We start from the raw sequence: 27,290 nt of genomic DNA on the forward strand, positions 1-27,290 counted from the left end.
CGCCCCCTAGAGTCGGGAACGACTAGCACATATGTGCGAAGGGAACCTTTACCTTTACCTTATTGATTGAGTCCTTCTTTCATATATTCAAAGCTTCCAGAGTTCCAGAGGCCAGGAAGATATTGGATAACAAATATGTATAGAGCAAAAGTTTCAGTTGCATATATTGTTATGAAGCTATTTTAGATACACTAACTTAGATATCTCTTGTAAAATTTTTGAAGTATTTTATTACTTGATTGCTGATTAAGTAAACTGATCTCTTTTTCAGTCCATATCCATCCCACCCACCCCCAAATGTAGCAATAGAAATGGCACTTAGACTTATATACTGCTCCATAGTGCTTTACAGCCCTTTCTAAGCAGTTTACTGAGTCAGCCTATTGCCCCTAACAAAATGGATCCTCATTTTACCACCCTCAGAAGGATGGAAGGCTGAGTCAACCTTGAGCCCATCAGGATCAAAATTGATTTCATTTCTTGTATTAATTTTACTGTTTGGTTTTGAATCTGCTGCATTCAAAAGTACAAATTTGGTAGCAAGTTTTGACGATTTTTGGTGCCACCCTGTAAGATTTGATAGACTGCTTCAATTTTGGCATCTCACTTGTACATTTCTTTTCTACATAAAGTGTCACTACAGTGGTACCTTGGTACTGAACTGCTTTGAAACTCATTGAATTGGATACTCAATTGATTTTTATATGAAAATTTAGTCCTGATACTCATTGTTTGTTTGGTACTCAATGCAAAAGCTAGAACATTTTTTCCTTATGGGAAAAATGTGTTCGGTATTCATCATTTTTGGTACTCACCGAACCTCCTGGAACCAATTAACGATGAGTACTGAGGTAGCATTGTATTGATATATGAGTTTGTCCATTTTTAAGTGTCAGGGGATTTCTAATTTAATGAAGACTGGGATGAACTAATGAAACAGGCAGGCAAAGTGAGGAAAATGTTCGTCCTTGGGAATGAAGTGATGGGTACATCAAGTCTATCTTTTCCTTCAGACATCTGGAAACATTGATCTTATCTCCTGCTGGTTCTGCACTGAGTATCCAACTGAGCACTACTCTTTGTTATTCCTTTTGGCAAGTTTTCCTATGCTACCTTCCATTTTTTACATGCAACAGAAAAATTATTAGCTGTGGTAACTGGGAAGGAGCCAGAGAGTCAACATTTAGATCAGAGGTGTCCAAGCCATGGCTGGCTGGAGAATTCTGGGAGTTGAAGTCCTCAAGCCTTAAAGTTGCCAAGATTGGACACCCTTCATTTAGATAAAACTCTTATTATCAGCTGGAAATTCCCTCTCTGACTTGGTTGCAGCAATATAGACTGAGCAGGCCTGTTGCCTCAAATCTTTCAGCCTGGATTTTCTTACCATCCTTTTAGTACACCTTAAATTTATAGTCATCCAATGTAAAGGGGGGCTTATACGAATGTTCTTTACCAAATAAGCAAATAAAATGTTTCCAATGTTGGCGTTTTCTTCAAAAAAGACGAAGAGTTAATTAAAATTTAAAAATAAGCTTAGAATATTAACACAATACTCTTGTCAGTTTGAAATAGCCCAACCACCCGTGTTTTATAAACACATTTTTATGTTGTTCTGTAATAGGAGGTGCCGACGGCTTAAGATGATCCCTAAGGCAGCAACAAATGGTAACACTCAACATTTGTCCAGCTTTTTTGCTGCACTATACAGGACAGATGCTGGCTAAAGGGCTTCATCTAAGAGAAATCTAAAATGTATCAGCATATGTTTTCAAAACAGAGCCTGGTGTAGAATTTACAATATTCACCTTGTGGTCCAACCTATGAAATATAGGTAATCCTCAACTTACAACCAGTGGTGGGTTGCTCCCGGTTCTGTCCGGTTCTATAGAACTGGTAGTAAAACCGGCGGGAGGCTCCGCCCACCTGGCACGACATCATCATTGGTGATCTGCGCATGCACAAAAGCTTCTGCAGATGCGCAGAAGAGCATGTGCGATCCCGCTACGAACCGGTAGTAAAGCTAAGTGGAGCCCACCCCTGTTTACAACCATTTAATGAGCGTTCAGACAATGGCACTGAAAAATATGAAAATTATGACCAGTTGTCACACTTATGACTGTTGCTGCATCCTTACCATCACGTGACTTTGGGTGTTTGGCAACCGGAATGTATTTACGATGGTTGCAATATCCCAGGATCCTGGAATTGTCACTTGCAACCTTTTTATGGAGCTTTTGACAAGCAAAGTCAATGAAGGGAAGCCGGATTCACTTAACAACTGCCTGATTCACTTAACAACTTCAGTGGTTTGCTTAACAGCAAAAAGGCCGTAAAACAGGGCACAGCTCACTTAACAACTGTCTTGCTTAACAATTGAAATTTTAGGGTCAATTTGGTTGTAAGTTGAGGTAACTGTAACTGTATTCATGTGTTTCATTTTAGAAAATGAGGGCCTGTGGGTTTTTTTTTTCACACTGAAGTAAATGATATGGATCACCTCATCAAGTCTCACAGGCTGTTCCAGAAAACCCTTTACTTATTTTTAGAATAGAATAGAATTTTTTATTGGCCAAGTGTGATTGGACACACAAGGAATTTGTCTTGGTGCATATGCTCTCGGTGTACATAAAAGAAAAGATACATTCGTCAAGAATCATAAGGTACAACACTTAATGATAGTCATAGGGAACAAATAAGCAATCAAATCATATTAGGAAACAGTCAATATAAATTGTAAGGATACCACAACAAGGTTACAGTCATAAGTGGGAAGAGATGGGTGATAGAAAGAGTGATGGCATTCGGGAAAAAACTGTTCTTGTGTCTAGTTGTTCTGGTGTGCAGTGCTCCATAGCGTCGTTTTGAGGGTAGGAGTTAAAACAGTTTATTTCCAGGATGCGAGGGGTCTGTAAATATTTTCGCAGCCCTCTTTTTGACTCGTGCAGTATACATTCACTTATTTCTCCAGTTCTAATGTCAGGTTTGTAAACACTGGCTTTAATTCTAGTTCAAGCCTTGCAAAGCTTTTCCTTCCCATTAGCCACAAAGTTCTCTGAAGTGTTGAAGGCAAGGGATGGGCAGAGTCCAGTACTCAATTAAACATGTATTCTAAATAATTCCTAACTAGGAGAAATTTTATGAAGGGAGAACAGAAACATCCACTCTCAGCTTTAGCTCTGTCTCCCTGTGATGTGATATATATACACAATATATTATACACTCTCAGTCATAGTATGGTTAAACCTAGCATGACATACAATTCTAAACCGTAAGGTTATAATAGATTTTTTAAAAATAAATTTTATTAATTTTCTATTAATTACATTTCTTGGTGCTTAATAAACATAGTATTGTCTAGGTATTTAATTACCTAGAAAGTAAGATTCCATTCTTACTTTCCACCTCTTTTTTCCAACCACGGGTAAAATAAGTTCCATGTTTGATAATATTCTGTGTCTTCTTTCTGTTTGATTTTCAATGTAAGTCTATCCATTTCTGCACAGTCTAGTATCTTCTTAATTATCTCTTCATCTTGCGGTGTTTCTTCATCTTTCCAATATTGTGAGAAGATAATCCTCGCTGCTATTAAGATATGTAATGTAATACTAAATACATACTTATTCTTCAAATTCTTCCAATTTTTCTGATATCATTCCTAATAAAAACAGTTCAGGTTTAAAATCTACATGTTTCTCTGTTATCTTTTCTAGCCATCTAAGTATTTTTGCCCCCCAATTTTTTGTTTTAGCACAAGTCCACCACATATCATAAAATGTGCCCGTCTTTTGATTACATTTCCAACATTTGCTAGACATATTTTTAAACATTTTAGCTAGCCTAGTAGGTGATAAATGCCATCTATAAAACATTATAGTTTATAATAGGTTATAATAGTTAAGGAGTGCCTTAATACCACTTTGTACCCACGGTCTGTTTGGCCTTCTGGGTAGTTCTCATTTAGCAATTGCCTCATTTAGTGACCATTTACAGTTACGACGGTGATGAAAAAATAATTTTATGAACAGTCCTTGTATTTACAACCTTCCCAGGTCTGTAAAGCACACACACACAAAAAGCTGAAGTAAGATCATAAGCAGGTTCACTTAGTGACCGCTTTGCTTAATAACCAAATTGCTGGTCCCAAATGCTCTCGCTAAAGAAGGATTCAGGGGTCCTTGGTGCTCTCTGAGCTTGCTTATTTTCTTGGTTATTTTCTTAACTAACTATAAGAACTAACTGAGAGAGCACCAAGGTCCCCTCATTTCAACCATGAGCTACAAATATTCTCTTTTAAAGAAGGACTACCTGTTCTTATTTTAATAGCACTACACGTCCTTTTTAATAGCGCTGTGTGTTATTTGAATCTGAACTACAATAATCTTAATATTAACTTCCCATATGGCAGGGCTGTCAAACTCGCAGCCTGTGGGCCGGATGTATCACGCTTGGCCATGCTCAGTTTAGTGAAGGGGGGGAGTCCCAATACATCAAGTGACACTACCAGGACAACGAGAGTTTGACACTCCTGCCTTATGGACTTTGAATCTAAAATAACAGGGAAAAAGCAAATAGGTAGTATATGAAGAAAGTCCAAAAACCATGGCTGATTGTGGCTTATGTTATTTGGGATGACAGGTATATTTTTTTTAAAAAAAAATACTTCTTGTCCTGGGACATCTCCATATTTAAAACATAGACTTATCATTTCAGATTGCAAATATGTTTCTGTCACTTTTTGATAAGATCTGAGCTGCAAGTGTTTTGTAATACGAATCCCACTAACAGATAGTCTTTTCATTTTACAAGCCATTTATGTCCTAGATCTTTTATGACTATTTTGATTTCAGAACAATTGTCTGTATAAGAAACAGGCAAAATTTCAAGTTGGTTATTCTTTTACGATGGAAAGACTGTGTCATCCTGCATTTACTATCTTGGGTGGAAGATATGTGCTCTCTTTCTGCTTACTCAATTTGGCTCTGTATCGGTGTAATGGAAAAAGTGACCAGCTTCATTCTGCGTGGCCATTGATTATTGCTGTATTTAAAATGTAGCTAATGTTTCTTATTATTTAAGAATAGTTATATTTTTTTGTATTAATTTTTTTTTGTATTCCTTTCTCTTATTTTTTTTCTATGTGTGAAATGTTGAAATCCATCTGAATTAAATAAAAACTACCGTACTTTTAAATATTTATTTCACTCTTACAATTTTTTTTTTAAAAAGTCTCTCTCTTTTTTTTAGGGTTTTTTTTTTGGTGTCTCATTATTATTTATTAATTTGTTAAATGTGCCCATCTCCCCTGTGATTTCTCATTATGCCTGTTATTAATTTTATTTATATTAAATTTATTTTATATAAACAGGCATATTATTTATATGCCTGTTATTAATTTTATATATTAATTAATAGGCACAATTAGCTTGACATAGGATAATGGAATTGGTTAAGGTTCTAAACATGCTTTTATCATTTTACTCTTTAATTCACTGATGTAAGAATGGGCAGAAGTCTTAATTAACAGCTTTGTTTCCTATCTTATTTGTCAAGATGTATAAAATGAATCTTCAGGGTAAGAGGAAACGTGTAGTTCCTGAAAAACATCATATATCAACTGCACCCTCCCAATACTGTGGGGTAGATTCCATCTTACAATTATTAACTAGACTGCATTGGTTATAAAGTCTGCTTCCTTTTACAGTATGTGTATTAAAGCAGTCTGAACAAATCTAAATAAACACTGCTAAACAAATTCTAAGATGGAAAGTCAAATTACCTTACTCAACTCATGGGAATGTACTGCTTTTTTTTTTTTTTTTGCATTTAAGGATCTTAAGAAATTCACAGTGTAGTTATTTTCTGGATGTTTTCTTGAGCACACCCTGGCTACTTAGCAGAAGCAAAATACAAAGAAAGTGCAGCTTTCTCGCAGATTTAAGGAACTTCACTTATCACACTTCTTCCCCCTTAACCACTGAAAACCTTGACATTAAATATTTACATAGAACTAACGCTTGTGTTTATCTGTTTCTACCCCATTGAGCTTTTACAATCTTGCAGTGCTGTCTAAGATCAGGATTCCCTGTTTAGTCTAAGGGCCTTTCAGCATGAATGGGGTCCCCCCCCAAACAGTAAATGAGCATTCATTTCTTATTTCACACAGATGCTGCACATCGGGGTTTGCCAGAAGTTTGTGCATCTATTATGAGGTTATGTCAGGATCAGAAGCGGGAGATCAATTGGAATCTTTTGGGACCTCTGACAAAAATCCACTGTCTTCTTGTTGGGCTCATTAATTCTTGAGTCCAACTACAAATAGTCCTTGATTTACAACAGTTCATTTAGTGACTGTTTGAAGTTACAACAGCACTGAAAAAAGTTACTTACGACTTTTTTACACTTACTATCATTGCGGTATCCCCCTGATCACATGATTCAGATGCTTGGTAATTCGTTTATATCAGGGGTGAAATCCAGCAGATTCTGACAGGTTCTGGAGAACCAGTAGCGGAAATTTTAAGCAGTTCGGAGAACGGGTAGTGGAAATTTTGAATAGTTCGAAGAACCAGCAAATACCACCTCTGGCTGGCCCCAGAGTTGGGTGGGAATGGAGATTTTGCAATATCTTTCCCCCAGGAGTGGGGAGGGAATGAGGATTTTGCAGTATCTTCCCCTGGAGTGAGGTGGAAATGGAAATTTTGCAGTATCCTTCTCCTACCACGCCCACCAAGCCACACCCACAGAACCGGTAGTAAAAAAAAATTGATTTCACCACTGGTTCATATTTATGACAGTTGCAGTGTCCTGGAATCATGTGATTCCCTTTTGAGATCTTCTGACAGGCAAAGTCAATGGGGAAGCAGGATTAACTTGACAACCATGTTACTAACTTAACAACTGCAGTGATTCACTTAACAAGTATGCCATGAAAAGTCGTAAAATGGAGCTAAACCCATTAACAAATGTCTCACTTAACAACATAAATTTTGAGCACAAGTCAGGGACTATCTGTATTCAGTTCAGTACGCTTCTTTGCTTTATTCCTGTCTACTAAGAGCCACGATGGCGCAGTGGTTAGAATGCAGTACTGCAGGCTACTCCTGCTGACTGCTGGCTGCCTACAATTTGGTAGATCAAATCTCACCAGGCTCAAGGTTGACTCGGCCTTCCATCCTTCCAAGGTTAGTAAAAAGAGGACCCAGATTGTTGAGGGCAATATGCTGACTCTGTAAACTGTTTAGAGAGGGCTGTAAAGCACTGTGAGGCGGTATATAAGCCTAATATATACTATATATACTATACTACTCCTCCAATTCTCCTTTAGCCAATTCTGATGCCAACTTGTTAACCAACCTTCAATATTAATTTTGTCATCTGATCGTTATAGTTCTGCTTTTTAAGAAAAGATTTCATAACACGGCTAATGGGCCAGTAACACCACCCAGAGTTTGGGTGGCTTTCGTCATTTTGAGGTCATCTCTAAGATATCCACTGTGACAAGGAACTTAATTTCTTCCTTTCTTTATTAATGCCATTGGACTTTGAGAAATTTGCAATTGTTCATTCACTTGATATCCAACATTGACAAAGAAGAAAATAGTTAGATCACCTGAAAAAAACAACAACAACCCCAAGAAGCTGCCCCAGCTCTTGGCCTGCCAATATTCAAATCAATAAACTTGCTGAAACTAAAAAAGTTTGGGCCTGGCCAGTGCTCAGATGGGACACTGGGAACTACAGATATACTGGCTTGAATCCTCTAATGGAGGAAAGGTGGGAAAGACATACAGGTAATCCTCAATTTATGAACACAATTGAGCCCAAAATTTATGTTGCTGATACATTTGTTAAATGAGTTTTGTCCTCTTTTACGAACCTTTTTTGTTAAGTGAATCACTGCAGTTGTTAAGTTATCTTAAGTTATCTTTTTTTTTTTTTTATTTTAACATTTTATATTTAAATTACTAACATTACAAACAACATGTACAATATTTCACCCTGTGCTATACATAAGAAAGGAAGATTTGGTTCTTCGGATATATCCTCATGATCGCCAAAATCCACGTTCTCGGGGTACAGGTACCAAAGCATCCAATTTTCCCAGCGCATAGTCCACAAATGGTTTCCAAATTTTCCAGAAAATGTCTTCTTTATAGTCACCATTTCTAATTTTAATATCACATGTCATTTTATCATTTAAAGCTAATTTCCACATTTCACAATACCATTCTTCTATTCTAAAATTCACATCTAATTTCCAATATCTGGCTATTATTATTAAGTTATCTTAAGTTATCTTCGAGACCGCCTGCTGCTACCGATGACCTCCCACCGACCTGTATGCTCCCACAGAGAGGGCCTCCTCGGGGTGCCATCAGCCAAACAATGTAGGCTGGCGACCCCCAGGGGGAGGGCCTTGTCTGTGGGGGCACCTACCCTCTGGAATCAGTTGCCCCCGGAGATAAGGAGGATCCAAGACCTCAGTGCCTTCCGGTGCCCTTAAAAAAACTTTCTTTTTTCAGCAAGCCGGGCTGGCTTAACATATTTTTTTAAATATTTTTTAATTTTTAATTGGTCTGTTATCTTAAATTGGGGCCAAATTAATATATATCCTTTTAACTGTTTTTAATGTTTATATTGTATGTTTTTATCTGGCTGTACACCATCCTGAGTCCCTCGGGAGAAGGTGCGGTATATAAATTCGAGATAAAATAAAAATAAAAAAGTTAGCAACACAAATGCAAATATTTCCATCAATGTCTCTCTCTCCCTCTCCCATTTACCCGCCCCCCCCCACACACACACATAAGGAAAGAAGTTTCATATTATTTCTATCATCCTGTTCTAGTTTCCCTGGCCACTATACAAGAATTCTTATGTTATGGCTTACAATTATTGGTGGGCTTAGGAGGAGGAAGAGAGAAAGAGAGAAAAAGAAGTTAAATCTCTTCATGAAATGGGTGCTCTCATGCTAGAGCCAGACTTGAACTTCCAGCTTCTGCAGATGCCTCCTGGGTAGGATTTACCCAGCACTATGCACCTTTTAATGGGCTTCTTTTCAAATAGAGCTTTTGATAATGATGCTAATGAAGAATTAATGTGTAACAGGGAGACTTCCCTCCCTCCCTCTCCATACAAACGAGTTAAAACCAAAGCTTTGAGGGGAGATTACTTGCCTCCCAGACAGGGAAAAATAATTGGTCACCTTGGTTAAGACAATTGCTTTTCTTCTCATGCCTCAAACTTGCCATATTCTAGTCTCCATCAAGTTTTTTTTAATATAGACCCCCAAAACATTTAGTCATGCACACGATTCCTGCCACAAAGTTTAATATGGTGCAAAATAGTTATTTCGGGGGAATTTAGTCAACGCTCATTCCCTCACATTGCAAAGAGGGAAGGATACTTTGTTTTTCTGAAGGATGGCTGGATGATGCTAGCCAAGTCTCATAGTTTCCCTCTACTGCTCAGAAACTAAGCCATCTTGCCGCCCCTCCCTCTCCATTCAGAGCAGACCACCCACCCAGATAGGAATACACAAACCACATGGGTTAGGAATGTCTGCTCAGCGCCCAAATCAATATCAGCATCACAACCTTATTACTTGAAGAGCCTGGCTTTTAGCACAACTCATTTCTTTTCTCTTTTTTTTTATATTTTAATTTTCAGCCCCCCACCCCCACCCCATAGCGCATACATGATTCCCCCTCCAAAAGAGGGGAGGAGAGAGAGCGAAAACGTCCAGCGAGAAATCCTTTTTAAAAGGAATAATGTCAAAGGAAATGTACCCTTGCTTTCTCACATCTGGATAGGAATCTGCAGTTGACATCTTAACCACGTGGATCTGGAGTTACATTCTTCCCATCCTATAATAGAAAATTGTCATTTGTACCACAGAAAGGGAAAGTGTGGTATATTTAAGAGCCATACTATCGTTGCCAAATTAAGAACACCGACAGAAGCCCAATCAGAATTGTTCCATTCTTGCAATTATTTGAGAAACGAATGCAATACCTTTCTAGTTTGTAAACATACTGTTGCTTATGTCTTACAACTTGTAAATTCAATTCTATACATCTCTACTCAGAACTAAATTTAACGGGGTTCCTATCACAAGATGCTCTCAGATATTGCTCCCATTTTTCCATTCTATTCAAATCCCTATCATTCTTCACCATTCGGCATCTCAGCTAGGGTCCTGGGAATTGGCTTACAATCCGGAAGGCACATGTTGTCTCGATGTCCTACAGATAACACATTACAGGTAGTCCTCGACTTACAACAGTTCATTTAGTGACAGTTCGAAGTTACAATGGCACTGACAAAAAGTGACACAATCATTTTTCATATTTTTGAGCATTGCAGCATCCCTCATGAGCCTGAGATCAAAATTCAGACACTTTATTTTTTATTTTATTTATATTTGAATTTATATACCGCCCTTCTCCCCCTAGGGACTCAGGGCGGTGAACAGTCGAAATTAAAATACATACAATATAAAAGTTAAGATAGCTAAAATAAATTAGATCAATCGGCCCCCAATTTAAAACCCCAAAGCTATACAATTAAAAACTAGCCCATAAAAAACCTAATTAGGCTAGGCCGGCTTGCTAAAATAGAAATGTCTTCAGGGCCTTACAGAAAGTGCGGAGATCCGGGATCAGTCGTATTCCGGGAGGAAGCTCATTCCAGAGGGCGGGTGCCCCCACAGAGAAGGCTTATACAACCTTCTGACAAGCAAAGTTAATGAGGAAACCAGATTCAGTTAACAACCATGTTATTAATTTAACAATTGCGGTGATTGACTTAACAATTGAGCAAGACTAATGATAACAGTTAGAGAATGTTCTTCAGAAGAACTTGAGGCTGATGGAGCTGGAATGAAGGAAACTACATGGCCATTTTATTTTATTCTGGCTGGAATCCAAGTATGTTTTTCTCCATCCAGACTCCATCATGTTTTCCACTACATCTCCGACCAAGCCCAGGGTGAAGATATATAACTGAGTATCAATGCAGAAAACTTCCCCCCTGATCTAATGGATAGCTCTTTTAATGGCATTGTGTGGACATTGAACAGGACAGGGGAAAAACTGAATTCTGTGGCTGAGCACGAAAAATTATTTCAGCTTTTGACCAGTTTAACAAGGAGTGAACTGAACTGGCTAAACAGAATTCTTGAAAAACAAGAAAAAGCACAACATAATCAATTTCAGTGTGAAATTTCAGGCAAAGGATGTTCAAATATGACACATTTCTCTGTAGCATTCATTTTCTTACCATGCTGTTAAATCATTTGAATTAATTATCTACCTCAGACTAATGCTGAAAGAGGCATTCTTTAAAACACTTGGCAAAGGACAAGTTAGTGTTTGGATTTACAATGTATGAATTGTACTTCTGAAGGATGTTTGCAAAGGGCTGTAATGTATACTATGTAAATAAGCAGTAATTACACCTCAAAGGACTCACCCCTTTATGACTTGTATATACGATCCTTATGTCTTGATATTACCAAAGTTCTGCACTACTGCAATTCCACTCCCAATAACTAATTATTATTGTAATAATGTAGTGGTAATATAGGCAGCTTTGATACTACATAGATGTAATATTACATTTTGCCTTGGATATCTCCAGCCTGATGTTTTTCAGATGTGGAATTTTGGGAATTTCCATCCCAATTCATGTGAAGGTTACTAAACTGGCTATTTAAATTTGAAACTCTAAGCCATGAACACAATATCCACCCCTACTCTATCAACTCTGGTTCCACAGTTTGACTTGACAATCAATATTGCGTATTCATAAACTTGTGAAAAAATATATTATTTTCATTAGAAAAGGTCAAAAAAGGACAAGGGAAAAATAGTGGTTTTTAATACAGATTTTGAGTTCTGGTTCAGATGAAACACTACAAGAATATAATGTAGTTGTCATAAAGTTAGGCCTTGTGCTACTGTATATCGTTTTACCAATCCTAAATGATCAATCTTCCATGCAGCTGAGACTGAATTCTTCACCAGAAAATAGGACTATTTGAAATTAATTGAAAAAGAATTTATTTTGTTTCAGCATACAAAATAACTAAAGTAAATTGTTTTTTTTAAAAAAAGGACACCACTTATCAGCTCTTATTCTACCAGAATTTTGTGGAAAACACTCTTCACTTTCAATACACAAATGCAGCTGAAATGTGTTTATTCCATCCTCATTCTCATCAAACTAGAGAACTAACATTTTATAAGGATGACTGATGAGCTACATGCAAGTCAGAGTTAAGAGTCTACTGTAATTTCAGTAATATTCCCTTTACATAGATAACCCCTCCACCCCCACAAATTCTGTACATCAGCTACTATTTTTTGTGGCTCAAAGGACTTATTTTGCCTTTTTAAAAACAAAGAAAAAACACATGTCCAGTATATAGTCAAAGTTATGTTGGCCTGTGCTCCTTCCAACAATCTCTCAAGAGTTTTTGCCACAAAATTTAGTTAGAAAAGTCAACATTGACCCCTCCCCCAAAGCACACATTTTGTGCTCAATTGAAATGAATTGTGTTGAATGTGTACTGTTAAAAAAAGTTGAAAGACAGCTTTAGGTTTTAAAACATTTCATATAAAAATGCTAACAAAAATGTAAAAAACCCACTCAAACATCTCCCGCCACGCTCCAAGATCACATCATACGCCTGATGTCAAAAGATTTCAAAAACCTCCCATCCCAACAATTGCACATTTAACAGTTGGACTTAAAAAAGAACATAACACTTCAAGTATGTTTCATGCCAATCATCAATAAGAGTCATAACATTACTGAAGAAAAGTACACTTGTTCTTTTGAAAGCCTAGGATAGACTTCCGTAGTATAGGTCAAATATTTTAATTTAAAAATAATAAAAAAAAACCCACATTCACACACATACATACACATACACAAAAGGAAACAATTTCTTTGGACTTAAAGAAACAACGTTAAGAATTCCCATTTGATTATGAAGAAATAACCTTACTACGAACTTAATTTTTCATACTGCAACATACTGTGCGCATAGAACAAGGAAATCCATTAGATGATTCTGCAGGATGATTCTGTAGCAACAGATGACAATCTGGTAACTAAGCAGCAATTGGATATACAACAGCCTTTCAAGCACAGTTTATTTTGAAAAGGCTAACAAATCCTTCAGATCCAAAAGTAGTCCTTAAGCAACATCTTCTATCAGGGTATCACTTGAAATCCCTACTTTAATGGCTTCAGTGAGAGAAGGCCTTTTTTCTGCCCTCTTTCTTTAAATGGAATTTTACTCTGTTTTATGAAATCACTTTTGTTAAAGTATTAAAAAATACTTCTGAAAATTAGGGCAGCAATGTTTAGTAGATAATTTCATTAACAAAAGATGTTTCTATTAGATGGCTTAAAAACAAACAAACATTATTTTACCATTAAAAAGTTTTAAATGGTATGACGGATACTGTAACATTTTGGAAGAAGTCCAATCATCTCTGAAAAAAATGGAAGGAATACAAGTTCTCAGGTGGCCCCTATACGTACACAAATGTAGATTTTTTTTAAAAAAAAGAAAGGATGGGGTAGGGGAGTGGTTTAGAACTCATTTATTCACATCCAAACATAGTATGTATTAATTATGTAATTGAAATTAATCTGATTAACCAGTTAATTTATTTAATTGAGTTAAGAGCCTTATTACAACTGAATGTGAAGTATGGAACAAGTAATGAAATTTAGAAATAATTTTCAGCGTATTGGCCATAAATACAGTAGTTCCAAATCAAGAACTTTCTATACTGTGAAAACTGAACTGGTATTCCTCTTACGGCAAACATCTCCTTGTAATGTTATATTTGTTTCTAATATAACCTTAAAACAGACGCAGAAATGTTGACGGGAAAACAATTCTGAATTGGGATAGCATATTATTACATTTGTTTTTTTTTCCCTTAAGAAAAGTTCTACTAATTTACTGACTATAGTCTAGGAAGTAGGTCAGAATCCTGTTTTGTTTTATTACATATAGTCCAAAATGAAAATGTTAATTATAACCTGGGTAATCCTGCTACAATAGACTGAGCATTAAAAAAAAAAAAAAGACGGATAGGAGACTTTTCTGCCTCACCCCACAACCAGTATCTTATTTTGGGGAACCACAGAAATTGAGACCAAACAATGCAGGGGGTTTTCACACCATACTAGCAAAAGGTCAAGACAAAGTGGCATCAAAGCAAGAGTAAGGTCAGAAGGCCCGTGATGGTGGTGTGCTGGATCCAAGGAGCATCTGTGAGACACAGGACATTGTAGTGTCTGGTAGTGTCATTCCCTCAAGGACGTTAGAATATGCATATGCAGTAATAAATAGATCAGTTATGTAATAAGGCAGTGTGTTGAACATGCATTTATCTTGTGGCCTGGAGTACCACAGAGAGAGACACATGATACCATACACATTCATTGTTTTTTTTTTTTCAAGGCTATCCAGGCTAACTCTTCCAGAGCATTTCCTTGGTGAGGAGAGCAATTCGCTGAGGCTTGTCATTTTTCTTCTCCTTTATCAAGAGATGATGAACTGGCTTTAACAAAAAAATAAAGCTGAAGAGAGCTGTTGGGGTTTTTGCACCATGGCTGCATCGTTCTGAATGTTTTATTATTTTTTTTCAGATTAAAGAAAAAAAACCAGCAGTTTTTAATGCAACCACAACTGATGTCCTCAGGATGCTCCAGATGTTTCCAGGTAACTCTGTAATTTTCTAACTGTGGTTTTGTCCAGTGAGCAAAGGTCAAAGTCAAAGGTAGTGTTTGTGATGTGAAAATGTCCCGTTTCTTCTATAAGATTTACAATCTGTCATTCAACAACAAAAGAAAAGGATAAATTTAAACACTTCTGATCATCTCATCTGTAAGATTTTCAGATAAAATTTAGCACTCACTTATTTCTTTGTCCATGTGCCTGAGCATGATACATGAATGCCAACAATAGCCTCATGTTTGTTATAACCTTTCTTATTTTTTTGTTTGTTTGTTTATCTCTCTTAAATCAGGCAGAATGCTTTAAATATTTGTAGACTGCTACAGATCTTTCCAGGCAAGTATCCTACAAATTGGAAAAATGAAGTACCAAACTGAATAGTAACTCTTAATTGGCAATTCTCATTTATGATTCTGCTTGATTCGGCTATTTGCTGACATGAAAATGTCTCGCACATAATGTACTTTACTATGATCTCCTCAACCCTTTTCTGAACTAGTGCCCTTCAAATGTGTTGGAGATGACAATTATAATAAAATATATTGTATCAGGTGGCTTTAGCATTCTTAAGCTTCATTTAGAGGCCCTTTCTCCCTCTTCTATTCAAGAACTTTTTAACTGAGATGAAACCAACCTAGATTTTTGCATCTTGTATATGCAAAGCACATGCTCTGCCTCTGAATTATAACTATTCCCAATAATCTTATACAGCTTAATTTGCAATTGCCATATATGAATGTATAAGGCAGTGTGAAACTATAGTATGAAATTTGCAAATATTTCTCCGATCATCATATCCAAGCAGGCAGCCATACTATAAATAAAATAAAAGTACAGGTAGCCCTCGACTTACAACAGTTCATTTAGTGACAGTTTGAAATTACAACAGCACTGAAAAAGTGATTTATGATACATTTTTCACACAACCATTGCAGCATCTCCATGGTCATATGATCAAACTTCAGATGCTTGGCAAATTGAGTCATATTTATGAAGATTGCAGTGTCCTGGGGTCATGTGGATCACATTTTGCAACCTTCTGATAAGTAAAATTAACGGGGAAGCCGAATTCACTTAACTGTGTCAGTAACTTAACAACTGCAGTGATTCATTTAACAGCTGCGTCAAGAAAGGTTGTAAAATGGGGCAAAATTCACTTAACAACTGTCTCACTTAGCAACATAAATTTTCGGTGAATTGTGGTCGTAAGTCAAGGACTATCTGTATATGCTTTTGATACTTAAGGAACAGCAAAACCTTAGAACATTTTGGACTGAAAGACATAGAAATATTAAGAGCTGTACTATTAAGTGAGCAAGAAGAAAGCAATTCTGGTGAGATAGCCCAACTGAATAGCCTGAAACTCTGTAGTATTAAGTCTATATATTTCCACCCATGTAGTTCCAGATCAGCAAGAGCTAATGAAAGGTTTAACCAGTCCACAATGTGAAACATACAGCATTACTAAAAATTAAATGTCAACCTGCTGAGAAGCACCACGTTTAAAGTAGACATTCATTTATTTCTGCCACACTGGTTTATATAGTAAATTTGGCTCCAACACTCTACAGCTTGTGTTGAAGTAATGAGTTAGGAATGCAATTATAATATGCTTCATTTAACCTTAGCTAATAAACCAGCCCAGGAAGATTTCTAGAAAAAACTTTCAGAAGTATTTTTTTTTTTTAAGAATGATCTATATTTGATATGCCTTCCTGTGATACTCTGCCAAAACAGGGCTTTCCATTAACTCCCTTGATAATAAATTTAAGAAATTCAAAAGCTGTTAGGAAGTGTTAACAGATGCATTTTTAACCAATGCAGTACTCTTTAGAGGGATGAGAAATGAAACTTCGCTTTGGTTTGATTACTATCTATCCTTTTTAAGCTCCTAAATAAAAGCAGCATGAACACTGGAATCCTGCTCTTCATAAGGGCCTCTTGGAAATATAGTCCCAGTATTACAACTGAGTGGGATGAATATTCACATTTAATAGAGGTGCAGCTCACGAATATAGCCAGAAAACCTGAGGGCTTTTTCTGACCACCTGCCAAAGGAAACCAGGTTTTTAGATTCTTAATCTATTAAGAAATATTTGGCCGAAAAATAAGATAACAGCTGGCAAGATTTCAGATTATCATCTTTAAAATCACATTAAAAGTAATTCAGCTGAAGATGTAGGCTGCAAAGTCCAAGAGAGTTTTATTTGCTTTTGATGAAGTAAACTTTGTGGTTTAATATAATTTATAGTCCTGGTTGTCCCTTTAATTTCACTGCAGTCAATCTGGCAGCAACAATGTAAATGCTTCTACAAGAGAATGAATATAGAAGGACTGGTATTAGCATTTTAGATAATAATGATTTTCTTTAAGTGTTTAAGAATAGGGAAAAAAGTGTCTGGTAAATCTAAACATAAAGCCAGTTTGGTCTAGTGGTTAAGGCACCATGCTAGAAACCAGGAAACCAGGAATTCTAGTCAACTGGGTGAGCTTGGGCCTGACGCTATTTCTCCGTCCAATTCACCTCATAGGGTTATTGTTGTGGGGAAAATAGAAGGAGGAAGGTGATTGGATATATTTGCTACCTTCAGTTATTCGTAAAAATAATAAAGATAGGATAAAAATAAGGGTAAAGGTTTCCCCTGTCCAATCATGTCCGACTCTAGGTTGTTTCCGTTTCATAGCTGAGGGACCCAGTATTGTCCAAAGACATTTTCTATAGTCATGTGGCCAGTATGACTATATGCTAAGGATCACGGAGCACTGTTACCTTCCCACCAAAGTGGTACCTATTTATCTACTCCCATTTGCATGCTTTTGAACTGCTAGGTGGACAGGAGTTGGGGCAGGTAACAGGAGCTTACCCCATCACATGGTGCTAAGGTGTCGAACCTATCCTCATCTATTCTCTGCCTCCCAAATCCCAGATGATTGGGAGGAAATGGGGATTTTGTAGTAACCTTCCCCTAGAGTGGGGAGGGAATGGAGATTTTACAGTATCCTTCCCCTGCCATGCCAACCAAGCCATGCCCACAGAACCAATAGTAAAAAAATTTGAATCCCACCACTGATTGGGTGAGTGTATGTAGGACAAAGGCAGAGAGAATGAATATGTGTTATACTGGGGAATTATTATTATTATAGAAGTCAATATTGTAAGCAGTGTTAAGCACAGAAAATTCTGTATTTTAAAATTTTTCATAGTGAAGCAGTAATTTCTGTGAAAAAAGAATTGTTTTGTCATTGAACCACACTAAAGTAATAATGCACAAAGTCCATAAATAAATGAAAATAACTAATTCAAATTTCAGTATTGCAGAACTAAATTGAAATCTGAATTATATAAATTCATTTAACATCTTCTGAATATTCGGTTATAATTTGAACATTCAGAAATTCATTTCAGTATGAATTATGCTTTTGTAGGACTGAATAGATTATAAAAAACTGTGAGATGCTAATATTTTGATTGATGGATTTGCTTTCTGTTGAAAAATCAAATTTAGATTTAGACTTTGTTCTTTTAATAAAATTTTAGTTTTAGAAAACTGTTTAAAAGACATAGAAACCCTCACCTGTTGCAGTATATGTCTTTCTCTTAGAGTCATTAATCTTCTGTGAAGCTCAACTAATTCATCAAGATATGCCTGAAAATAAACAATTACAGATTAAAACAAAAAAGACAAAATTTGCCAGTTTTGCTCAAAATATTTTCAATTTTATATAATTTCACCAACATAACAATAATAAACAATGTACACATGTAGTAATACAAAATGCTAAAGGAATAATAAAGAAATATTTTACGAAGTCACATATCATTTACATATAAATGCACGTACAAATTTACATTTTTATGTAGATGTTGATTTCAATTAGATTTTCTGGCTAAATTTAGATTCTAATGTATAGAAGCATGATTTAAACATTTTTTTTTTCTATTTACCTTATCACAATCACCATTCTTAATCTGTTTTTCAGATTTACTTTGTTTTATAGGACTCTTTACTTCCAGAATCTACAAAATGAAAAGAATAAATATTTAAGGACATTACAAATTTAAAACTGAAATGTTTTAAACTATGGTGGTCAGACGCCTTTATTCTGTAAGCAGATTTAAAGCCAATTTATATATCCTATCTATATCTCATGTTATATACCTTAAGACAGTGGTGGGATTCAGCCAGTTCGCACCACTTCGGGAGAACCGGTTGTTAACTTTCTGAGCTGTTTGGTTGTTGGTAGAAATCATTAAGGCAGAGAACCGGTTGTTAAATTACTTGAATCCCACCACTGCCTTAAGAGTAGTTTCAACCAGAAATTAAAGCAACAAACTAATTATAAATAAATTTGAACATCGAAAAAGACTTTGGAATTATCAACTAAATTAACACCAGTGGAAGAACTTTCAGTAATGATTCAGTAATATACTGTGTCTAATCTAGTATCAACGCTTCAATTTATTTATAGTTAAAAGTGCCATATTTTTAGACAGTAGCTTTAAAACCAGGTCATGGCACTTGAATTTTGTTTCTAAACTTCTACAATACTAGAATTATATCCATATGTTGAAGTCTCTGTTTTGCACAGTTCTTCTACAAGCAGGGACATACCATTTCCAGAAGAGTTTCATGAGCATTGATCTACTTGAGCATTGATCTAGAAGTATTCATTTTTCTACTCAAGTAAAATCAATAACTTTAACATAGTGCTTAATAAGCGTGAAGAATTCAGTCTTTTGAAATAGTCAGACGACAACAAATCTAACAGGAAATAACAACAGATTGTTGTTGACTAAATTGATTCATGTATATATATATGACATTACTTGAAACAGTGTCATTTGCTGACTTTTGGTTATTTTAAAAAGTAATAATTTGAGCTAATTTTCTATGAAATTTAGAAGTATGACTGATTTGTAATAATTGAATCACAGATGATTTTACACAGATGTGTTTACTCTAAGAACAGATAGGCCTTGATTTACAACAATTCATTTAGCAACTGTTTGAAGTTACAACAGTCCTGAAAAAAGTGATTTAAAACTAAAACTTGCACTTACAACCACCTATAGCCGTGATGGCGAACCTATGGCATGTGTGCCACAGGTGGCAAGTGGAGCCATATTGGTGGGCACGCGAGCGTTGCCCTACCTCAGCTGCAGCGTGCATGCGTGCGCTGGCCAGCTTATTTTCAGGCCTTCTGGGCCCACTGGAGGTCAGGAAACAGGCTGTTTCCGGCCTCTGGAGGGCCTCTGAGGGGGTGGGGAAGGCCGTTTTCACCCTCCCCAGGCTCCTAGAAAGCCTCTGGAGCCTGGGGAAAGCAAAAAACGGCCTACTGGGCTCATTGTGTCATCGCGTGCCAAAAGCGGGGGGAGGGTGTTTATGGGTATGGGTATGTGCACGTGTGACCCTCCCCCACTCCCACGCTTTTGGCACGCGATGGCAAAAAGGTTAGCCATCACTGTCCTATAGCATCCCCATAGTCACTGATCAAAATTTGGGTGCTTGGCAACCAATATGTATTTATGACAGTTACAGTGTCCCAGGATCATGTGAACACCATCTGTGACCTTTCCATCTGTCTTTCTATCAGTAAAGTCAATAGGGGAAGCCAGATTTGTCTAATAAATGCACAATTTACTTAACAACTGCAGGGATTCGCTTAACAATTGTGGCAAAAATGATCGTAAAATTGGATGCCCTTCACTTATAGGGGAGATAAATATTATGCACCTCAAAATAAAACATAAATGCATCTTTACACATATCTTTGGAAGGATTTTCCCCCCAGAAAATATTTTAGGCTTTAACAGAACTAAGCAAATTCAGTAAGATCTGCACAAACTGAAAAGATTCAGGACAAATTAACACTAGTCACTTATAAAACTAAAGAAGGCTCAAATAGTTGGAAAAATAAAAATGTTTACTGTAAAAATTTGGCATGTGCTCATACCAAAACACAATACCTGGTTATTGTTGGTTTTTAATAAAGGTGGAGGATCGTGGTGTAGAGGTGAAGATGCAGAACTGCTATCACTGTCACTTCCATCACTTAAACTAACCCTGAGCAAAAATAAAAGTGGCAGAGGAATGAAAAGGTAAGAAGCAGGTAGATTTTGTTCAATACACAAATGAAAAATTCAAGTGTTTCTAACTTAATACAGATTATGAACACCCTATATTATATTTTTAAGATCACTACATCTTATCTGGTGTGGCTAGAGTTTTACATTACTGACAGCATATTAAGACAGCAGTCCGCAACTTTTCCAGCTTAGTGGCCTGGAGAAAGAGGAACCGGGCTGCATGAGTAGTGGGTTGGTGCGCACACACGTGCGCACACCTCAACTTGTGCAAATTGACCTGCAACATGTGTGCTGGCCTACCACTTGTGCAAGTTAAGCGACATGCATGCACGTGCCAGTCACATGGCCTGGTTCCAAATAGGCCACGGCCCAAATGGGAGACCCCTGTATTAAGATATCAGATGTAAGAATCAACTTAAAGGAATTAAATTTAATCATTAGCTTTCCATTGCTATGTCAGCAAATCAAGAATTTTCTTATGTTTGAGGATACATAATGTAATGATACATAATGCTTGAATGTAAAAAAAAATCCTGACCAGTACAAGCTTCAAAGTATTAATTCGCCCATGCTTAATAATTCAAATCTGTTAGCCTGTTAAGATATACTATATATTCTGATATGGTAATTTTAATTACATAAATTATACCAAAGTGATATATATTTCACTTTATGGGTAAGATACACATTGAAACTCTTGATTCAAGAGACAGGGATTTGTTCTCTCCAAATATGCATTAAAGCACCTACATCATCTCAGCCATTTTTGTCATTTATGCAACAGTAACAATATCAAATTATAGAATTTGTCATTACCACAAAATTGACACAAATCACTTAATTTGCCTAATTTGCGTAATGCTGCTGTTACATAAATTGCTGAAAATAAAATAAATTCAACTTCTGGTTGGAGGATTTTTTGGGAGGCATCTTATATGGATTGCTTTGGACGCTATGGATATGTCTACCACCAATTTGCATTGACCATTAATAGTTTAGATTCTTGTAGAGAGTGGAAGCTTGCAATAAACTTTTATACTCATTTGAACTGTCTGGATTCCTTATTTCCTGTGCTTGATGGGGTATTTTGCAGAAGGTAAGGGTGGTGGGAATAGTACATTATCCATAGCATTATAAAAAAAAAATGAATGATGAGTTTGGGGAAACAGGGCCTTATTCTGAAACTAAGAAAAATGCAGACTCATTCCTTGTAGTATGAACTGTAACTTTTAAGTCAGTGGTCCCCAACCTTTCCGGCTTTGCGGACTGGCAGTGATGGTGGGGAGAAGGAGGGATGGTTCTGTGAGTGCAGCAGGCAAGTGCAGCTTCATTTGTGCAAATGGCAGGCAGGCACTTGCCCACCGCTTGTGCAAATGGGACTTCGTGTGTGAGCATGAGCACCTGCCATTTGCACAAGTAGAGCTGCATGTGCTCGCACTAGCTCACTTGTGTGGCCCAGTTCTAAATGGGCTGTAGCTCAGCAGTGGGCTACAGTTCAGATGTTGGGGACCCCTGACTTATAAAACAAACAAATAAATATTGTTTTATCATGGAGAGACAATGGTGGAAGAAGTTTATTGGAGGAAGCTCAAAAATAATATTTTCAAACCAGGGAAATATGAAAATAGGAAGTGCAGTTTAACATGCCTATGTGAAGCAAACTGGGGCAAAAAAATATTAATTTCACAGATCTCAGTCCATTTATGTCCTGATGTTTAACCCCTGCTTTGGCAGGAATCAAAATTAAAACCTCCTTGAAAAATATGTACCAATTCAAGGAGTTCCCACTGCTGCCCTAGATAATTTCTTTCATGGTCAAACCATTTTATTGGTTAGGAAGTCACCATCTACTCCAGGGCTGTCAAACTCCCAGCCCACGGGCCGGATGCATCACATGCTGGCCACACCCACTCCCGGTTTAGCGAAGGGGGGAAAAGTCCCAATACGTCAAATGACATCACCATAACGACTTGAGTTTGTCACCCCTGATCTACTCACTCCTTCAAATAAGTCTATTTTCCATACCTCAAGACCATTGTTACATGTCTTGTGACCCTCGGATGACAGAAAATTGATCATAGCCTTCTAATATGACATCATATACCCTGTTTTCCCCAAAATAAGACATCCCCTGATAATAAGCCCAATCGGGCTTTTGAGCGCATGGCGATAAGGCCAAGCATTTATTTCAGGGTTCAAAAAAATATAAAGACAGAGTCTTATTTTCAGGGAAAAACGGTATTTGAACATAACAATGTTGCCCTTTAGTTGTTTTTTCTGAAAGCTAAAACTTCCTTCAGTCTCTCCATATAGGACTTAATTCGCAGTCCCCCTGTTGATCCTCACTGTCCTTTCTTTACATCAGTCTCAATTTCTCTGAATTGTACTGAAATTACAGAACAGAGAACTGAATATAGTAATGAAGTGGAGAACAGAATGGAACTATCACATCTCATGAAGTGTAAATTACATTTCAGTTAATGCAGTTCAAAACCATGTTTGCCTTTTTTTTTTTTTTTTGGCAGACACATTATACTTAGTGTTTAAGTATAGCTTCAAAGTTTTCCACAAGTACTTTTACAAAACCAGATGTTCCCAGCCTATAACTGATAATTTAATGTCCTTTCTTTCCTAAGATAAAAACTTCCAATTAGCCTTTGTTAAAGTTCAGCTATGTTCAACTCATTTCCCTGATTTCTGAAATTCGCCGTATATGGCCTAAAGAATTAAAAGCACAATATACATGAGAGTGAGAGTGTATGTGTGTGAGTGAGAGAGAGAGAGAGAGAGAGGGAGGGAAGGAGGGAGGGAGATTGACTATATACTAGAGTGCAGGAGATCTTACTCTTCTTTCTTGGCATGCTGAGCTTTTAAAACAACTTCCCAGATTCTTTCTTAAAATGTTTAAAATTTCCTTAAATCCCTGCGTATTTTCTTTTCTAGCATGCAGTGTTTTAATGAATCTAATAAATATTTCTACCTTATCTCAAAATCTAAAAAAATCTCTTTACTATCTTTGGCTTGTCTTAGGCTGTCAAATTATCTGGAATTTATTTTTCTAATTCCTAACCTGCGCACTCTACTTCCTCCGTGAGTATTTATAGGTCTTTCCATCTCAGAGTCATTGTCATTCTCATCTGCTTCATCAGATTCATCTTCATTATCATCAGAATGCAGATCTTTCATTATAGACCTCAAAGGACCTAGTGAATAAAAACAAAAAGGAACACAGTTCAACAATAGGAATTCACATGAAGCCTATTTATGGTTAGCTTTATAATAAAACAAGTCCTAACAAAATTTTTAAGAAAGGAGAAAGGAGGATCTGATCATTAAACAAAAGATGCACTGCTTGGGGGAGCTTATGAAGCAAATGCTTAAACAAAAGTAAATTTATTCAAGGACCAGTTGACTTAAAACAGGATTATTTCTGTCAACAAGGAGATTAGTGTTTTAAGTGTTTGCAGAATAAGCCCCTTGGAATGTTAAGTAAAGCAACTTGGCATTCTACAGAACCAAATGGATCTTTAAAACAAAACAAAGCAAAATAAGATGCTATAAAAGACCCTTAAAGGTATCTTATACTGGAAAAATCTAAAGAGGCCACAGTAACAGTACATTTTGCTAGACTAATCCGTGTATTGAAAGTCATAGTCTAATAAATCACTGTGATTACAAGTTGCTCTAGCCAAGGCATTCTTTGTCTGCCTGTTTTTGATCTACTTAGAATATAGCTGTCTTCTTTAGTCTAAGGTCAATATCAGGTCAAGCCAGCTTTTTGCATGCTCATATGTATAAAGTGTGTCAATTCCAATAGAAGAGACCTATTTTTATCCAAGAATTGGATAGAGATCCTACGCCTCCTACACTAATAAAGTTGTATAAAATAAAAGTTCTACAATTAGATACTTAAAATGTGAAAGTATTTTAATAACATTAAAGGCATTTACATAGAAGCATTAGTTTCCAGAAGGAAATAAAAATATTTAATCTGCTCAGAGGTAGGGAAGCAAGAAGAAAAAAAACCTTTGAGCTAATTTTTGAGCTAAAGCTCTAAAAATAATTCTGCCACTAAAAAACAGAACAGCTTTACAGAATAGTTTAATCCTTAACATCATTATTAGTGGTATTGTTAATTACAATTTGATATGCTGCTCTATGCCAAAATAAAGACTGGCTGTTGTTAAATTACTAATTGTTTTATTAATTAATTCAGAAAGGCAAAAGACCTACAGTATGTGGTCTGAAGAGAAACGGGTTAATTAATTTATATCCTGCCTTTCCATATGTTCAAGATAGCTAAAATAAAGAAGCAAAAAGACAAATTTTAAATATATAAAATAATCACAGTCAGGGTTTTTGTTAAAATATAGAAACATGATAAATGCCAGTTATGTGTGTCCACGGTATTAAACAGGAATTATAATCCAAATTAAGGCTGTAGTTATTCATTAAGAAAGTATTAAAAACTGCATGCTACCCTCCAAAACTAGATTTTTAAAAATGTGGCTTATAAAAGCTGGATAAAGAACTTGTTTCTGGACTTCCGGTTTCCCTGTCTTCGGCGACGGCGGCGCCCTTTGAAGCTCCGCCAGCCCCGCCGCCCGTAGAGCCGCTCCGAGACGAGGAAGCGGCTCGAAAACTTCTAAATCCGTAGGATTGAAGAAGGAGAGATCGCAGGGCACAGGTCGAGCCCCTGTAAACCCCCAGGGAAGCTTCTGGGGAGAGAACAGGCGTGGCTCCCTCCCAACCTGCTGAAACTCCGGGCGACGTGGGACGATTCTGCCTTTGCAGAACAAGCCGGCTGCAGGAAACTTAAAGCGAAAGAACCAGCTTTAATCAACAGTGAAACTATCTGAATCCTGAATCTTGGAAACGCAAGTATCAGCGCTTTGTTGACTTTTCAACCTGAGAAAACGCGAATGAGTGAAAGTGCTTAGAAAAAACATGGCGTTTAGCCTCAGAGTTAACGAGCCAGCGAGTGTGGATTGGTGAAGTTATTTTGCTTTGTTATAAAGTTTCCAAGTTGCTATAAAGTTGCTTTGCTTGTTATAAGAGAAACAATTGGAAAATTTCTCCCTTTCAAAATTTGACTTTGCTTTACTTCAACCTTTATTTGATCAAATCTGGGGGACTTTTTTAGAAGTCTTTGTGCAGGAGGGAAAGGAAAAGGAACTTCCCTCTTTAGAAAAACTAGATCACGTGGCAGGATGGCTTCAAAGAAGCAGGAAGGGAAGGCAACAGGGGGGGGATCCCCCACACATAAACATGAAATGCAACTTCCCCCTGCTCAGCAGTTACAGACCCAGAAAAAAGAATTTGATGTGGGAGATTTAAAAGAATTTATTTCTAAAACTTTGGATGATAAATTTCAAAAATCTCAACAGGAGATAGATGATAAACTTCAAAAATCACATCAGGGGATAGATGACAAACTTCAAAAATCACACCAGGAATTTATGCAGGAAATTAATGAAGTTAAAGATATGGTGAAACAGAATCAAAACAAGGTGACCAAAAAAATATCAGAAGTGGCATCTGGCCTGGCAGAATTTATTGGGAAAGTTGATTTTAAAGTTGAAGAATTTAAATCAGAAGTTAATGTTAAGATGAAAGACAATGATTATAAAATTGCTGATGTTGACAATAAAATGCAGAGAGTTGAAGACAAGATTGTCATGATACAATTCAGGGCAATGGAGTTTGCTATACGGATTCGAGGAATTCGAGAGGAGGAAAGACAGGATTTGAGACAAGTCTGTTCTGAGGCCCTGGCTAAGATTTTACAAGTTAATCCAGATGTGGTTTTTCACAAAATAGACAAAATTTACAGAGTGAACTCTTGGGTGGCCAGACAAAGACAATTACCTAGAGATGTAGTCATATATTTTACAGATAGAGAAATAAGAAATGATATCCTGCAAAAATCCTTTTACACTTCCGTACAAGTGGGGGGCTCACGAATTGGAATTTATAAAGAATTACCTCCTAAAATGCTGAAAGCTAGAAAAGAATTTGGTTTTCTCGTTAAGGAATTGCAAAATTTACAGATACCTTTCCGGTGGGACGCACCAGTTGGCATAATTTTCAGATACAAGGGACAAAGATACCGTTTGAATACTGTGGAGAAGGCACAGCACTTCTACACTACTATTCTCAAGGAAAGAACACCATCCCCACGTACATCTACAGTTTTGGCAACCTCAACGAGAACTGCAAGAACAGTCTAAGCAGGAATTAGAAGAAGTGCAAGGTGCAGAAGGAGGTTTTCTGGATGAGCCCTTGCTGGAATCTTCTCCAATCTTGGACCCGGCTCAGATGATTGAAGTTAAGGATCAACGTATAACTCGAGCTCAAGCTAAGTTACTTAAACAAAAGCAACAACAACAACAGGAAAGACAAGACAAGGAGGCAGATAAGAGTACTGCACAAGAGATT

General features: G+C 36.7%; 1 protein-coding gene across 3 annotated transcripts in view; it reads right to left on the reverse strand.

Annotated features, from left to right (window-relative positions):
• Nucleotides 1-12,045: 12,045 nt before the first annotated feature.
• The window catches only part of MLLT3 (MLLT3 super elongation complex subunit), a 121,560-nt gene continuing 106,315 nt past the window's right edge, over nt 12,046-27,290 (reverse strand). For all 3 annotated transcript variants that reach the window (XM_034410515.3, XM_087886308.1, XM_034410516.3), the window contains exons 8-12: nt 23,923-24,055; nt 20,733-20,829; nt 18,711-18,782; nt 18,340-18,411; nt 12,046-14,857 (exon numbers count right to left, since the gene is read on the reverse strand). In XM_034410515.3, coding sequence (XP_034266406.1) covers nt 14,726-14,857; nt 18,340-18,411; nt 18,711-18,782; nt 20,733-20,829; nt 23,923-24,055 — 506 coding nt within the window. In that variant the 3' untranslated portion in view covers nt 12,046-14,725. The remainder of the gene's footprint in view (nt 14,858-18,339; nt 18,412-18,710; nt 18,783-20,732; nt 20,830-23,922; nt 24,056-27,290) is intronic.

This window comes from Pantherophis guttatus, chromosome 2 (genome assembly GCF_059756535.1).
Source record: "Pantherophis guttatus breed Tessera chromosome 2, ASM5975653v1, whole genome shotgun sequence".
NCBI lineage: Eukaryota > Metazoa > Chordata > Lepidosauria > Squamata > Colubridae > Pantherophis > Pantherophis guttatus.